At 55.9% G+C, this 16,552-nt stretch overlaps 1 protein-coding gene across 30 annotated transcripts in view; it reads left to right on the top strand.

Annotated features, from left to right (window-relative positions):
- Positions 1 to 16,552, top strand: part of NCOR2 (nuclear receptor corepressor 2) — a 222,291-nt gene that overhangs the window by 100,779 nt on the left and 104,960 nt on the right. For 29 of the 30 annotated variants that reach the window (XR_003436770.1, XR_003436769.1, XM_027125072.1 and 26 more), the window contains 2 exons: positions 33 to 89; positions 6,953 to 7,005. Coding sequence is in view for 28 of the 30 variants with exons in the window: in XM_027125072.1 (XP_026980873.1) it covers positions 33 to 89; positions 6,953 to 7,005 (110 nt within the window). In the remaining 2 variants the exon portion in view is untranslated. The remainder of the gene's footprint in view (positions 1 to 32; positions 90 to 6,952; positions 7,006 to 16,552) is intronic. The other variant, XM_027125085.1, reaches the window with a different exon arrangement.

Genomic DNA, 16,552 nt, shown 5'->3' with positions numbered 1-16,552 from the left:
TTTAATTCCTCCTCTTCTCCGTCACCCTGCAGAAGAAGGCCGAGGCTGCACATCGGATTCTGGAAGGCCTGGGGCCCCAGGTGGAGCTGGTGAGCTGGGGAACAGGGTGGGGCGCTCTGGGAGGGGGTGGGCAGGGGGGCAGGTGGGGGTGAAGGGAAGGAGAAGTCGTCTGTTGCCAAGCCCTGCCCTGTCCTCGGAAGGGGGCACGAGATCCACCCTTTGGATGAGAGGGGCGGGCAGGTAGCGACGGGCAGGCCGCACCGGGGGTGAGAAGGGATGCGTCGGCGCTCCAGCTACGCTCCCAAGCCCAGCCAGTCGGGCTGCAGGATTCATCAGCTGGAGTCCAGCCCGTTTGGCCCAGTTTATTGTGGAAAGCCCGTGCTCTGGGCCCGGTCCTCTGAGTTCAGCTCTCAGGTCTGCTACTTAATAGCAGGTGTCTTAACCTCTCTGTGCCTCAGTTTCGTCATCTGTAAACTGGGACTAATAATAACACACATCCCACTGGGCTGTAGTGAAGATTAACCACACTGAGTTTTGGAAAGCCTGATGGAGAGTAAGTGCTGAGCGTTAGTTCTTGCTGTTGTTATTATTACTGTTGTCAGTATCATTTGACTGATGGGAAGATGCCATGTCAGCAGCAGAGCTGGGAAGCAGACTCAGGCCTTTTCTCTCTCAGGCACCCATCACCCTATGTGTCACCAGAGATAGGAAACAAGGGAGCACCGAAACTCCCGGCTGGTGGCCTTGGAGTCCTGGGAGAAATGGCCAGAGTGCCCACCTGCCTGGGACCTCGCTGTCCCGCCGAGCGGGTGGGTGCAGAACCACGGGGGGCAGCGCGTGGGGACACGCACACAGGGTGGATGCGAGGGATCCCCGTGCGTGTGCGCGTGTGCAGGCTGTGGGGCAGAAAAACATCGGACGCGTTTGGAGCCTAATTTTAAACTTGGCTTCACCGTGTGTTTGCCGAGTGGCCTTGGGAAAGGGACTCGGTTTTCTCATCTGTGAAATGGGGAAACCGAGGATCTGGATGAGGGAGTGCTGAGTTGGTGCGGGGAAAAGGCTCACTGACGCAGCTCTTGGCCTGTGGTGAGCATTCAGTGGCGTGGACCCTTAGGAGGGAAGAGCTCTTTGCTCCGGAGTTTCTTCTGCAGTGACAGCTGCCCCTCAACCTGGGGTCCGTGCGCTTAGGCCACTGAGAAACTGTGAGCAGCTGGCCTCTTACTGCTCCCAGGTCCTCTCAGGGGGCAGAGCCAGACAGGGAGTGGGGGGCTCCTACGGCTCAGGGGCGGGCCCAGGACCTCTCCTGGGGTGGGTGACAGGCTCCCAGCCTGCGGCCTGGCTCCCCTTTGGGCATGCTTTCTGGGATGTCTCTAGCAGCCTCTTTTTAAAAAAATTTAAGTAGCGTTATTGAGATGTGATCCACATGCCGTACAATTCACCCATTTAAAGAGTACAAGGTAGTGGGTTTTCGCACATTCACAGATGTGCACAGCCATCTCCATGATCGATCTGAGAACATTTCACCATCTCAAAAAGAACTTTGTTCCCTGAAGTATCACCTCCTTATCTCCCCTCCCCCCCTCCCCCCCACCCCCCTTCCTCCCCCTCCCTCCCAACCAACCACTAGTCTGCTTTCTGTCTCTATGGGTTTCCCTCTTCTGGGCATTTCGTATCAGTGGGATCATACAATACGTGGCCTGTTGTGTCTGGTTTCTGTCACTCAGCATCCTGTTCTTAAGGTTCATCCACGAGGTAGCCTGTGTTGGTGTTTCATTCCTTTTTATGGCTGAATCGTATTCCATTGTGCGGATGGACCACATTTAGTTTATCCATTTATTCATTGGTGGGCGTTAATGTTGGTTTAGCTTTCGGACATTATAAAGGAAGTGGCTGTGAACAGTAATGTACAGGTCTCCATGTGGATGTGTGTGGCCCTTTCTCTTGGGTAGATACCTCGGCCTGGACCTGCTGGATCGTGTTCATTCTGTGTTTACTCTCTTGAGGAATTAATGACCAGACGGTTTTCCAGAGTCGCTCCACTGGTTTCCATTCCCACCAGTAAGCTGCTGTTCACCTCGGTTTCCCTTTCTTGCCAATGGGGCTGGCAGGACTAGAGGCGTAGCCCAGCCATTTCCAGACCTGGAGGCTCTCCCTCTCCCCTTTCCTGACCTAATTAGTCCTGGAGGCTCCTGGGTAGGGGGCTGGAGTGTGAAGGGAGCCGCTGAGAACAGCAGGGCGTCTGCCGGGCTCACGACTTCAGTGATTCTTTCCTGGGTCTTTGGGGGTGACGAGACTGTCCTCTGCTTGGTGGTCTCACAGTAGAGGCTTCCTCAAGGCTGGTGGCGCAGGAGGCCGAGGTCTGGGGGGGCGGCGTGGCTGTCGCCGCAGTGCTCTAGGAGCTCTAGAAGGCGGTGGGCTCTTGCCTTGGTGGCCTTCCGTGGGGCTGGAGAGGGGCCTCACGTTGCCAGGGCACCTACTGTGTGTCAGGCCTTGTGGAAGCGTCACCATCCATTTTCTAGGTGAGGCTCAGAGAGGGCAGGGCCTTGCCCAGGGTCACACAGCACGAGACGAAGCGGGGAGGTGTGCTGAGCCCGTGGGGTCGTGGCTGACCGCTTCTGCACTGGTCTGCCCTCTGTCTTGGTTCCCACAAGGCCCGAGTGACCAGAGGCGTCCTCCAAGCAGAGGCAGCTCTGAGGCGCACCCTCAGCGGGGCCTGCTTCGGGTCCCCCAGGAATCCGAGCTCAGGCCAGGAGGAAGGGCCCGGGGCTGCTCACCCCGGGTCTCGGGTCCCTGGGCTGCACCCCGGGGAATCCAGTTCCCTGGAGGTGTCTCCCATCTGCAGCCCAGGGAACAGTCAGCCGAGGAAGACAGTGTTGAGTGCTCTGTGACCTCCCTGGTGGGGAGGCCTGGGCCCGGGAGAAGCCCACGTGGGAGAGGAAGATGATGAACAGCGTGGGCGGCTCCAGGCAGGGCTCTGCGCCCTGGGGACCAGGCCTGGCCCCTAGCGGGCAGCAGGGGGAGGGTGTGGGCAGCCCCATCCCCCCGCCTCCTCGCCCTGCCGCTTTGAGTACTGGTTTCCTTCCTGTTCAGAGGTGTTATTTTAAGAAGCCGTGTCACCAGAGGGCTGAGGGCCAGCGCAGACACTCCGTTTCTAGCAGCTCGTCCGCCTGGTTCTTCTGGGCCACCCGCCGGCCGCCTGCCGTCAGGTCTGGAGGGGACCCTCCTTCCTTCTCCCCGAGACCCAGCTTCTCTTCCTTAGTCACTTCTGTCTGGGGCCTTACAGTCTCGCACATCCTCCCCTTTGTGCTCCTTCTCCCTCCGATTAGTTGGCTGCACCCCCATTTCTAGAGGAGGAAATGGAGGCATGGAGGGGGCGGGCCTTCCTGCAGGTACCCTAGGCCCCCCAGCCTCGCTCCTCTGGGGTCCGCGGCAGGGACTTTCCCTCTTAGGTCTCGCGTCCCCTTGGCGGGGGCTGGAAACCTGGGAGGTAGCAGAGAAAGCTGCTGTGGGTGTGAAGGCCAAGGTGGCCGCGTGGCCGCTGACTGGGGACATGCCTCCTGGGACAGAAGGAGGCCTTGCCTGGCCTTGTGTGTTCCCTCGCCTGCAGGTGGCGAGGAGGGGCGTTAGGGGGGACGCCCTGTGGCCCCGCCCTCCCCTCAGCAGTGCACCAGCCAAGGAGGTGTCACGATCCTTCCTCACCCCCGACCCACTCACACGTCTTCCGAGGCGGCAGCCCGTCACCATGGCAACAGACAGCCAGCGGAGGCTGCCCTGGGCCCAGAGGCTTCCCTTCCCACCCAGGTCTCAGTGTACCTCGAAGGATGCTCAGCGAGTGCCTCCTTGGGGGACAGCCCCCGTGGTCAGAGGCAGCGCACCCCACAGTGTTCTCTGACTTCTCCCTGGCCTTTTGCCGAAGGCCACCCGGAGGGGCACGGTGCTGTGTCCTCCTCTTACCCAGCGGGGCTGGAGGGTGAAAGTGATTCCTTCCCCTGCGAGTTTGGCGGGTCAGAGGCGGGCTGGGACCCCGCTGCCCTCCCAGAAGCCAGTCTCCCCTTTTCTGGCCCATCCCATTTTGTAGAAACGGGCCGCCCCCCCGCCCCCCGCCCATCACTGGCACCCGGGGTCTCTGTGTGTGGTCCTTCAGCCCCTCCTGGCCTCCTTAGACCGTGGAGACTTTGCCATCTTTAAAAGCAAAAAAAAGCAGCTGAGTCACCACGTGTGACATTCCCTGGGCTACTCGAAAGCCCAGCGAGGTAGGTCCTATTTGCTCTACACCCATTTTCCGTATGAGAAAACCGAGTCCTGGAGTGTTGAAGGCATGTGTCCAAGGTTACACAGCTAGTGAAATTGGGGCGCATCTGTTCCTGGAAACCGAGCCTTTAAGCCACACTCATTCCCGCCCGGCCTGTGTTTTATTGGCTTGTGAGGAACGTAAAGGACCGGGCGCAGAGTCACCTGGGGTTAAACGTGGGCATTTGAAGCCCTGGAATTCAGCACAGGCATCTCTGTGGGGCTCCTTGCTGTCCTGAGATGTGGGCTCTCCACCATGTGCAGTAACGTCTTGCCCCTCTCTGGTTGGGAAGTTTTGCAGTGAGTCTGACGGTGGTCTCCCCTGTTGCCTTCCTGTTCAGACACCCAGAGTGGGGGTGGGGAAACCTCCCCATTTTGAGCCAAGCACCTTGGAAGGGCGGCTGACCCAGTGTGGCGGGACATGGCCTGTGCTAGCCGTGAGGCGACATCTCCATCCCAGGTGGAGCAGCTGGCCTTGGGGCCTGCAATTGCCTGAGTGATGGTGAACTGTCATGGAGGGAACCTGGGGGACACTGGGAGAGAGGCGCCGTTTTCCTCAACCAAGGCTGCCTGTGATTCGCAGGGCAGCAGAGGCCCCTCCTTGAGGACCCTGCCCTGTCCACAGCGAGCAGGAGGCCTGTCCCTGGGGACATGGCAGGTTGGACCTGTGGCCATGCTGCTTGTGGGTGGTCCCCATCAGCTGGGATGATGTCAGGAGGTGTATTCAGGTCCATGATCAGGGAGAAGTTCAAGGGTGGGGCCTGATGTGCCCTCTTCCCTCACCCCGGGGCCCTGCCCTGAGGCTTCAGGACACCATGTCTCCATCTTCACCTGCCCAGCCTGACCCGTCACACTCTGTACCTGGTTTTTGTACCACAGTCATCCATGGCTGTCTGGGAGGCTCCTGCTACCTGTGTGGGTGTGTGAGACAGAGAGGGGGAAGGAGGGGAGAGGGAAGGGAAGAGAGGGCAACACAAAAAGAGACACACAGAGACATAAAGAGGGGGACATGCAGAGAAGGGAGCAAGCAGAGAAAGGGCAAACCCCTTCCTCCAGGGCTGGAGCTGAGAGGCGGGATGCCTCATCTCTTACCAGCCAGAGGCAAATGTTTTAACTTCTCAGGGACTAGATTTTCTCACCTGTAAAATGGGGATGGTAATTGTATCAGTCAGCGACTGCTGTGTAACAAATCAGCCCCAAACATAGTGGTTTGAAACAACAACATTTTGCTGTTTTCCGCGAGTGTAGAAGTCAGCTGAGTAATTTCTCTCGACTGGGCTCAGCTCACTCACATCCGTGGGCAGCTGGGAGGTCAGCTGGCGGCTCACGGTTTTGCTGGGATGGTCCTGCTGTCCTCCATGCAGCTCTCTGCCAGGCTACACTTGGTCTCTTGACGGGGGTTGGGGGGGGCAGGCAAACAAGAGAGGAAGAAAGAGCAGAAACGCCTCGTCTACTTTCATGAGGTTTGCATCTGTCCCATTGGCCAAAGCAAGGGCGTGAGTGGGTACGGGGGGAGGGGCAGGAAAAATTGCTTCCACGAATGCAGTCACTGCACCCTGATGGTGATAATGACCCTGAGACTTCTTGGACCTCTCAGTCTGCCAGGCGCTGGGCTGAGGGCTTGCACACATTACCTCCTTTGATCTTCACAACGACTCTCTGAGTTTAACTCCATTTACAGATGAAAACCTGGGGCACAGATGGCTTGAGTAGCTCACCCAGAGACACACAGCTGGAAAGTGGCAGAGCCGGGATGCGAACCCGGGGTCAGCCCCTAACTGCAACGCTGCCATCCAGCCGGGAGATAACACGACATCGAGCTCAGCTCTTGCCCCATCGCAGATGCTGCAGCAACTTCCTCCTTTTCATTTGCGGATTTGTTGCTGCATGTGCACCCAGTTCATTCATTTCTCACTGCTGTGCAGTCTTCGAGGTGTAAACGCGTCCTAACTTATTTCTTCCTCTTTCTGGAGGTGGACACTTAACTTGCTTCTAATGCGTTGCTGTCATGAACAACGCGGTCCGGGCATTCTGGCGTCCATCTCCTGGCGGGACACAGTGCCCGACCGCTTCCAGGGCTTCCGCGGTAGGGGAAGGGGGTCGTAGGGCACACGCATCTTCATCCTTTCACATCTCCGGGACACGTGTACCTGCGTACGTTTCTATCGGCCATGTGCACGCCTTCCAGTGTCCTCACGTCTTCACCAAGCCCTGGCACTCTGGCTGTTTTATCTTCTGCCGGTCAGCGGTGGTGACGGGGCATCTCACGGTGCCTTGGCAGTCTTCCCCGTTCAAGACCATTGCTGATCTCAGCTTCCCTGGGATGTGTGTGCTTGTCCCTGGGCGCTCAGGCCAGCCCTGCCCGTGCCCTGCAGAGCAGTCACGGCAGCCACTGCGGTGAGGGCTCCTGGTACCCACAGCTGTGCCCAGAGCGTTACAGCCTGTTCCTCGCCGGGGCTGAGGGCTGGGTCCCCGTGTTCCGTTTCATGCCTGCCGGCAGCTGGTTCCCACACCAGTGGATGGCTCCCTGGTACCAGGGCCTGGGGTGCTGCGGCTGAGGGGCCCCAGGGCTCTGCAGTGGGGTAGTAGCCGGCCCAGCTTGCACCGGCTGCCCACAGCCCAGGCCCGGCTCCGACGCGCCTCCCTGTCTCTTTCCTTGCAGCCATTGTACAACCAGCCCTCCGACACCAGGCAGTATCATGAGAACATCAAAATGTGAGTACCTGTGGGCAGCCGTGCAGATGCACAGCAGGGTGGGGGCCTAGGGTGGGATGTGGGTTCTCAGTTCCCAGCGGGCTCCCAGCCAGGGCCAGGTGCTGGAGGAGGGGATGGAAGGGGGCAACCTGGGCAAGAGTTCCGGGCCTAGGATGGAGAGGTCTGCGAGGCCAGGGGAGGGGCAGAGGGCATGGCCCCGTGAAGCTCTGGGAACAGACCTGGGCTTGGGGAGGGCGGGCCAGCTGCACGCACAGCTCTGGAGAGGTGGAGGAGGGGGGCTGTTAGAGGAGGAGCAAGTGGCCGGGCGGGGGCGGCCATGGAGCGAGCAGGGGCCCACGGTGTGGCCTCTGATGGAAGCATATTCGGGACTGCCCGATGGTCTGCACAGGGTGTCCATCTGTGGCACAGCCCAGTGTGGAGCAGCTGGGAGCACTGATCCAGACCCAGAGGCTTTGGAGGGGCCGAGATGACGTATCCCAGTGACGGGGCCTTTTCCCAGATGGATGCTAGAAGCGAAAAGATATCAGTGAACTGCCCCCCACGGTTGGTGTGGGCCGAGCTGGCAGAGCAGGGACAGCCGGACCGTGCTGGGGACCAGTGGCTTTGTGTGTTTAAGCTGGGAGCCAGGTACTGGAGGCGTGGCTGCCGGAGGGGGCTGGCTTTTTTCTCGGGACGCATTAGTGGGTGCATAGCCTCCGTGGCTGAGGAGGGGATATTACCTCATGTTGTTAACCAGGAGCCCAGAAGGTAAAAGGGGTCCTGCCCCTTGAGGAACGTGTGGCTGCGAGGACTCCGGGACTGTTAGCTTAGAGGAGACCCTTTGGGATCACAATCATTGAACTGTTCAAGGTTCCTTTTTTTTTTTTTTTTTTTTGTGGTACGCGGGCCTCTCACTGTTGTGGCCTCTCCCGTTGCGGAGCACAGGCTCCGGACGCGCAGGCTCAGCGGCCATGGCTCACGGGCCCAGCCGCTCCGCGGCACGTGGGATCTTCCCGGACCAGGGCACGAACCCGCGTCCCCTGCATCGGCAGGCGGACTCTCAACCACTGCGCCACCAGGGAAGCCCCCAAGGTTCATTTTTGTGTGACCTCAGGAGGGCGGTGCTTAGCTGGTCCAGTGGGCAGTCCAGTTTGGTCTGATTGTCTGAGCTTCCTTGGGGTGGAACTGCAGGGTGTACGTGCAACAGTGAGCTCCCCATCCCTGGAGGCATGCAAACCTCCCGATGGTTTTAAACTCCCTGGCTCTGGACTAGTTGTTGCAGAGGTCCCTTCTGTTGTAGTTTCTGGACTCGAGTGACTAGTCTAGGCTCTGGTGACCAGCACGGCCACCCACCCCCGAGTCTCTGATGGAGGAACCTAGAAAATCCCGTGCTGACAGCGAGGTCCTCGGCCCATTTGGGCTCGAGAGCACCTGCCGAGGATGCGTCACCTGTATTGCCGGCCGTCACTCAGCCTGTGGCTGGCAGGGGCTGCGGAGTGTCCTGTACTGGGAGCACTGGTGTTGTGCTAGGCTTTCTGAGTCCCATGTGGCCTGTGCTTTTGTCTGGCCTTAGAGCGTGTTCGCTGCTCAGGTGCCAAATCCGTCTCAACTTTACACGGTTTATTTTCCAATCAGGCCACCGTAGTCTTTATAAGCTTCCTGGGACCTGCCTCATCGTGGGGACAACTGCTGGGAGTGGGGGAGGCCCAGATGGGTGTCAGGTGAGGACAAAGGGGCCTTTCGGGCCTGTCACGGCTGGTTTAGGCGATGGGGGTGAGGTGTTCTCATCTGGGCAAACCTGCTGGGAACATTCGCTCGTTCAATACACACTTAGTACACTTACTATGTGCCAGGCCCTGTTCTAGGGACCTGGGGATTCAGCTGTGAACGAGACAAAGTTACCCATACTTTCATTAAGTTTTATCTAGCAGGGGAGACAGAAAACAAGTGAGTTAATAAGTGAATAAGAAAACGTCAGCTAATAAAAAATACTGGGGTCACATAGCTATCTTAAGCTCTTTATGCTTTAATATACCTAGTTTTATTTTTCCTTTCATCATAACAGTTTTGATAGCAATATTATTACACTGAAACTTTTGCATAAGTTTTTTCACTAAACTAAAAATGAGTAATGTTTTAAGCCGAATAATGTGGATGATTTCAGGCTATAAAAACAGCCATAGAGTCCAAACAGCAAAGGAAAAAGGTATCCCTACAAATAATACTAGCAAACAAGGTACTGTTACGTCTCCAAGTAGAATTCAACTCTAAGCTTACTGAACCAACGCCCTATTTTTATATCCCATAATCTTCATCGGAGGATGGCTCTGGTCTACTAGAGTACATTTTGGCTATGTAAGTAACCGCCTAGTGAAATTGGTTCCAAATCTAAGTCACAGATGAACAGATGTTTAAGTGTAAAACATAGAGGTAAATAATTTTAAGATTGTTCCTGTTATAAGTGGTCAGCTTGATGTTAGAAAAATGTATTTGTAAGCAAGTTATTTGAACTGATTTCTTCTTAGAACTTTAATTTTTTTTCATAGTTTGCCTCTGAAATCCTAATCACTTCTGTAATTTTAATTTCAGTGTGGTCACCATTCAGTCAGTGCAGTCATGTACTTTAAAAAATGCTGTGAAGATGGCAAACAGGGTGATGGGAGAGGAAGTAAGGGGGCACTTTAGCCGGGGAGATCAGGGCAGGACCTAACAGTTGAGGGAACCTTTGGGGACTGTGCAGCAGCCTGAGTCCCCCCAGGCAGGTAGAAGAGGCAGTGCAAAGGCCCTGGGGCTGGACGGAGCAGGCGGGTATGTCCCAAGGGGGTAGGTGAGGGAGAGGAAGGTGCCAGCCAGATCGCCCAGAGCTGGTGAGGGGTTTGGGTTTTATCATCTGTGCGAAGGGAGGCCAACGATGACGTTTATGCTGAGAAGTGATTGGATTGGATTTTGGGGAGCCGATGGGCCAGGGGCATGTTGAGAGCCCCAAGCATCTGGCTCGTGTGGCTGGTCACTTACTACCAGTGCCTTGGTTGCCCCATCTGTGAGATGGGTTGCTGAAGATTCAATGAATTACCATCCCTGAAGTGCTGAGCTCGGTGTCGGGCGTGTAGGAAGTGTTCTGTGATTTTTGTTCTTTTTACTTTATCAACAGAGACCAAGAGTTATCCCTCAGTCATTCATTCAAATATTCAAATATTTATGAGCACCTGCTCTGTACCAGCCGCTGTTTGGGTCCTGGGGAGACAGCAGTGGATGAGGCCCGCCATTCTGGTGCTGCAGACGGACCATAAATAAATACGCCTGTGATAGAAAGACAGCTTGATAAGGACAACAAGACAGATCAGGGCGCAGCGCTTCACCAGGTCACCCCAGCCGGGCCTCCCAGCCTCTCTCCGGCTGCTGTAATTGCCGCCAGGTGGAAGGTTATCCCCTCCCCAAGGGACCTTGCCCTGTCACTTTAATTTCTCAGTGTTTGCGCGCTGGGGCCGCGGAGTTAAAGTTCATTTCACGCTTGACTTCCTGCTGCACTGGCAGTTGCGGATGTGTTGAAGTCACCTGTACCCACCTCAACTGCTGTCCTCTGCCACCTGCCTCTTCGGGAGGTGTGGGGATGGCCACCCCTGCTCCCGGCGGGGTCGGGGACGGGGGAGGCGGGTGACTCACTGTGGGGTCTTAGCCCCAGGCCTCGGGACTGACTCCTCAGACCTCCCAGGCTTTGGGAAGCAGGGGAAAGGGCAGGAGATGGGGGCGGGGGCAACCCCAGAGCCGCATCAGCCCGTGCTCCGTGGAGGGACTGGCCTCCTCTCTGCAGGCCGGACCTGCCGGGAGAGCTCGGAGCTGAATTCACTGGGTTGGGGAGCCCCCAGGTGATTCGGTGGAAGGGCATGGGATTGAGGCAACGGTGATGGTTGAGGCTCCTGTGTGTTCTGCTATGGCCACCCCTTCACCTGGTGTCCCCTCCTCCCCTCGGGGCCTGGAAGCCTGCTAGCTCCTGGTAGCTCTTCCTTCCCAATTTTCTTGTCTTCAGACTGATTTTTCCCCCTCCTCAGCCCTCGCTGAGGGCTGGCTGATGCCCTGGGGCCGTGCAGGCGGAAAGGGTGCTCAGGACCCAGGTTACTGTTAACAGGTCCTTGTGGTCTTGCTCTGGAGGTTCAGAGATGTTAAGTAACTTCCCCAGGGCCTCACAGCCAAACTCCTAGACCAGCCCAATCTGCGCACCCACCCTGCTTCCCTCTCCTGGGTCTGCAGTCCGGACTCTGCCCCTCGCTAGCCCGGTGACCTCGGGCAAGTCACATCACTTAGCTTGTCAGTAAGTTGGTCTCCTTGGAGTCATCTTGCATGGGAAAAGTGCTTGGCCCCTAGTAAGCATGTTTTGGACCATCAGTCACCCCAGTCTGACAGGCTTTTCCCAAAGCATTCAGGGCCCTGCATGGGCTGCTTCCCCCACAGTCAGGGGTCTGGCTCTCCCTGAACGCCCCTCCTCACTCCCCCCAAATTCACTGTCACCCTTATTCCCCCGGAACCCAGTATTCTCCTCATTTCCCTCTGCCCACCCCATTCCTTTACTTCTCCCAAGCTTCATCTCAAACCTCTCCTCCTCCAGGAAGCCTCCCCTGATTGCCCCCACACTTTCCTTTTTCAGAACTCCATAGACCCCAGGGCCAGTCCCACCCAAGGCCTGGCCAGACTCTCCTTGGACGTCCACAGACTTTCCAACTCCTTTTTCCTCCTTCCTGGTTCCCGTTTCTCCCCCTAGTGCAGCGTCAGCCGACAAGGCCCGTATTTCTTGACAGGCTGTGCTTTTTTAAACCCTGCCTTCTCCAGGAGATTGAGATAACCTTTGCACCCTATAAATGCCTCCACCGGCAAACTCATCACACTGCTGGTCTGTCGGTCCTTCCAGAGCCCTCTGGACTCTGTTCCCTATTTTTGGACAAAATCTCAGCAGAGAAGATTTGTCTGCAGTATGCCATTAGCAGCTGCAATACCTAAACACTTCTTGGAACAAAATAAACACTCAAAAAGTGTTTGCCAGAAGAATGTTGGACAAGTGGTCACCCCAAACCAGATGTCTAGGGGCTTGCGAACCACGCAGATGCATGCCTCCAGGGCGGGAACAAAGTTAGAGGGGAAAGGGCTGGTGGGAGGCGGTAGGGAGTGGTGAAGCCTGGGGTGAGTGGTGAGCTCCTCATGCTTTTAAAGGGACAGTTAGTTCTTAGTTCCTCGTCTGTAGCCACGAGGGAGTGTGGCCAGGCTGCCTGATTTTTTTTTAAAGAGAAGCTTTATGTTGAGCTTTTTATGCAGCAGCTTCTGATTTTCAATACTGGCAACAAATTCAGATTTTTTAGAAAGCACCGCAGTCCAAACACAACAGTCTCACGAGCTGGCTCCACTCCGTGCACTGTGCCCATTTGCAACCTGTGGACTTGACATTTGTCCTCTTTGGCAGTAAGCGGATGCTTCTGGGTGCCAGCCACGGTGCTTGCTTTGGAAGGAAACCCGGATCAGCAAAAGGGAGAATTCGTGCCCTCTGGTAGCTGTGGGGAACAGAGGCGGCTCCGTGCATCACCTCTGCCCCCACGAGTCTTTGCTCTCACCGAGGCCTCTTCATCTCGAAGTCACAGCACCGTGCTTGTCGAAGCTGTTACAGGCTGTGCAAGTTTCCTCGGGCTGCCAGAGCCTGTCCCAACCTCCTGGGTGCCTAAAAACTAGAACAGTTCATTTTCTCTCCGCTCTGGAGGCCAGAAGTCGGGAATCCAGGTACCGGCAGGGCCTTGATCTCTTGCAGACACTAGGGGAGGATCCTTCCGTGCGTCCTCCAGCTTCTGGTGTCTGCTGGCTTCCTTGGCGATCCTTGGCCTGTAGACACTTCTCTCCAGTCCTCCGTCTTCACGTGGCCTTCTCACTGTGTCTTTTCATGTCATCTTCCCTCTGTGTGTATCTGCCTCTCTGTCCAAATTGCTCCTTTCTATAAGGACACCAGTTGTATGGGATCAGGGCCACCCTGTTGACCTCATGCTAACTTGATGACCTCTGTCATGACCTGATTTCCTGATGCGGCCACATTCTAAGGTATTGGGGGTGGGGGGTCAGGACCCCAGCATCTTTTTTGTGGGGGGACACATTTCAATTCATAACATACACCAAGCCCCCTGCTAGCTCTCAGGTAAATTGTCTTTGATCTCACTATGGCATTTCAACATAGGTCTTGTCCCTCTTTCTTTTTTTTTTTTTTTTGCAGTCTAATTTAAAATAGCTAGATTTACAGGAGCATTGCCGAGGTAGTACAGTGACGGGGGGTGGTTGCAGGAACCCCGTGGATACCAGAATCCGCAATGCCCAAGTTCCTCATATAAAGTGGTACAGTGCAGTCGGCCCCGTATCTGGGGACGTGGAGCCCATGGACCGTACTAAGAATTCCCCGTGTACCCTCCACCCAGCATCCCCCAATGCGAATATGTGAGGCGAACAAGGTACATTTATCAAAACTACGAAAGGGACAGCGGTACAGTCCTATTAGCTAAACCACAGACTTCCTTTGGATTTTCCCACTAATGTCCTTTTTCTGGCCCAAGATCTGATCCAGGTTCCTGCTTTGCATTTCGTCCTCATGTCCCCTTGGTCTCCACTCTGTGATCATGTCTCAGTCTTCCTCGATCTTCCTGACCCTGACCCTTTTGAAGAGGACTGGTCAGGGTTTCTGCAGATTATCCCACAATTTGGGTGTGTCTGATATTTTCTCAGGAGGACGCTGGGCTTGTGGATTTGGGGGAAGAGTCCCACAGAGGTGAGGGGGTGCCCTTCCCATCATGATCTATCGGGAGCACCCGACACCCCTGACTGGTGGTGTTTATGTCACTACAGGTGGTGTTGACCTTGCCCCCTTGCTCAGGGAGGTGTCAGCCATGTCTCCACCGTTGAGTTGCTGTCTTTCCTGTCCCTACTCTGTGCTTCAGAAGCAGGTCACCATCCAGCCTACTGTCAAGGGGAGGGGAGTCCAGCTACACCTCCTGGACGGGGAATAGCAAAGAATTTGTGGGCACAAGTTAAACTGCCACAATGATTCGTAAATGTTTGGGGGAAATGCTTCGAGGCTATGCAAATTTCCTGTCTCTCCTCAAAGTTTTGCTGACTGATTTCACGTTCACGCAAGGGTCTAGCCTGCGGTAATTAGCACCGTGGTATCTAATAGTGATTTTCAACTTCCCTCAGTCCTTCTACGTTTATTAACTGGAATTCTGTAAGGCACATTTGTCCCTCCTCCCTCCTTTATTTATTTATTCGGTCATTTATTTATATCCGTGTGGATGCGTGGTTATTTATTTTATTCTTCGGGCTGTAATCTAGTGCTAGCGTTATTTATTTTGCCTCTCAAATTGTTCCAGCTTTGGCCGTCGGAAACTCTTTCTTTACTTAAAAATGTTCTGGGCTCATCTTGTATATTTCCTGCCGCAGCTCTGGATGCAGCCATTCCTCCAGGGAGAAATGGCTCTTTTTTTTGTTTTCCTTTGTCCGTGCTGCACGTGCAGCATGTGAGATCCCAGTTCCCTGACCAGGGATCGAACCCACGCTTCCTGTACTGGAAGCATGGAGTCTTAACCACCAGACTGCCAGGGAAGTCCTGAGAAATGACTCCTTTTATTGGAGAATGGGGTTAGACACCAAGACCTTGGCGCTAGTGGGCTCATTGCTCTGGGCTGTCATTGCTTCTTGGCCTTCTCAGCTGCCGTCTCCAAGTCCAAACCCTCTCCATTGCCCCGACCCACAAGGCCCTGTGCAGCCGGCCCTGCCAACCTCTCAGCTGTCCTCCTGCTTCCTGTCGCTCCCCTCTGTCCCTGCCCAGCACTCTCCAGCCACATGGGTCTTCTGTCTGTTCTTCAGACGCTCTGAGTTTGTTCCCACCTTAGGGCCTTTGCACTCCCAGTGCCTTCTGCCAGGAGTGCATCTCCCCTTGGATCGCCCCACAGCTGGGTCCTCCTGGTGATCAAGATGTCAGCTCGCAGCCGTCTCTGAGAGACTTTTCTGCACCCCTGAATCTAAAATAGCTACACCCTCCCCTCCCCCAGTCACTCTCCCACCCTCCACATAAGTTCCTGACTCCAGGATTATCTTGCTTATTGTCAGTGTGGCCCCTCTAGGCGTCACCTCCATGAGGGCTGGGGACTTTGTCTTGTTCACCTTTATGTCCCCAGGGCCCAAAACAGTTCCCGGCGCATAGTAGGTGCTCAGTAAATGTTTGCTGAATGACTGAGGAGATGAAAGCGCAATGCTACTGCTCCCATTATTCGGGTGAGGAAACTGAGGCTGAGACCATCTGAGATTTGTTCAGAGACACCTTGCCGTGGAATGAGGGGTTGTGGTCTCAGCCTGTGTGACTGAGGACCCCCAGCGCCCGTGCTGCTGGGGAGGGGGAGGCTGATGTGAAGTATCGAGACCTCGAGGCGGGAGGCCTGGCCCATGGGAGGCGAGACCGGAATGACCCAGGGAGCCCAGGGTCCCCCTCACTGACCCTCCTGGAAGTGGGCGTGGCCTTTCCTTGTCAGGAGATGGGTGGAGACAGGGCTGAGCTTGGCTGGGGTCCGCAGGTGAAGAGGGACCATGCGGGCCCAACAGCATCTCCGACTTGAGACCAGGTAGTGGGGATGCCGACCTCCTGCTGGAAGTCACCGCGAGGCCTGGGGACCCTGGTCCACCCGGGGACGAGGTGTGCTGGCAGACCCCGACAGCCGCTGGGAGGTGGGTCTCTGAGGCCGTGGTGTCTGTTTGCGGGGGATGAGGGAGCAGAGAGCGACTCCCCACGGGGTCCCCAGGGCAGGTTGGTTTCAGGCCCTTCAGCCCCCGGGAGGCGTGTGTTGGGGGCTCTTCCTCGTCCGTCAGGGGCTGGAGTGTCCTTGTCTTTGTCTTTTTCCTGAGGTTGGGGTCCTGGGGGCCCACAGGTGCCACACCTCCTGGAGGCTGGACGGGGCGGGGCTCCCGGTCATCAGTTTGTAAGCTTTTGGTAAGAGTTTGGACGCAGCTGAGAATGTGAGCAAGTCAGGGGACCCCTCCCCAGAAAAGTTGATCTTGCTGTACACCTGGCTGGGGGGCAAGCAAGTTCACGGGCCTGGTGGGCTCTCCGGGGCCTGTCTGTGACCCCCGCAGGCCCCAGCTGCTACACGCTGCTGTGCGTCGGAAGTTGTGGGGAAAGGGCCGAGGGGAAGGGGGTGCTTGGGGGTGAGTCTTCCGTCCTCTTCCGTATCGGTCCGCATCTCTGAGTCTCCCTCTGCCTCCTTCTGGGCCTCCATCCCCCTTAATTTGTTTTTTACTTTATTGAAGTATAGTTGGTTTACAATATTGTATTAATTACTGCTCTACAGCAAAGTGATTCAGTTACACATATATGTACATTCTTTTTAATATTCATTATGGTTTATCACAGGATATTGAATATAGTTCCCTGTGCTATACAGCAGGACCTTGTTGTTCGTCCATCGCCCCCCCTTTCTTTGAATCTTGTCTTCCTCTGCCTTTCGGCCTGTTCTCTCTCTCTCTCTCTCTCTCTCTCCCTCCCTCGCTCTCTCTCTCTCTT

Source organism: Aethalodelphis obliquidens, unplaced genomic scaffold (genome assembly GCF_003676395.1).
Source record: "Aethalodelphis obliquidens isolate GAN/ISIS:26980383/991018 unplaced genomic scaffold, ASM367639v1 scaffold28, whole genome shotgun sequence".
In the NCBI taxonomy this organism is placed as follows: Eukaryota; Metazoa; Chordata; class Mammalia; order Artiodactyla; family Delphinidae; genus Aethalodelphis; species Aethalodelphis obliquidens.
This window is presented reverse-complemented; position numbering and strand designations above follow the sequence as displayed.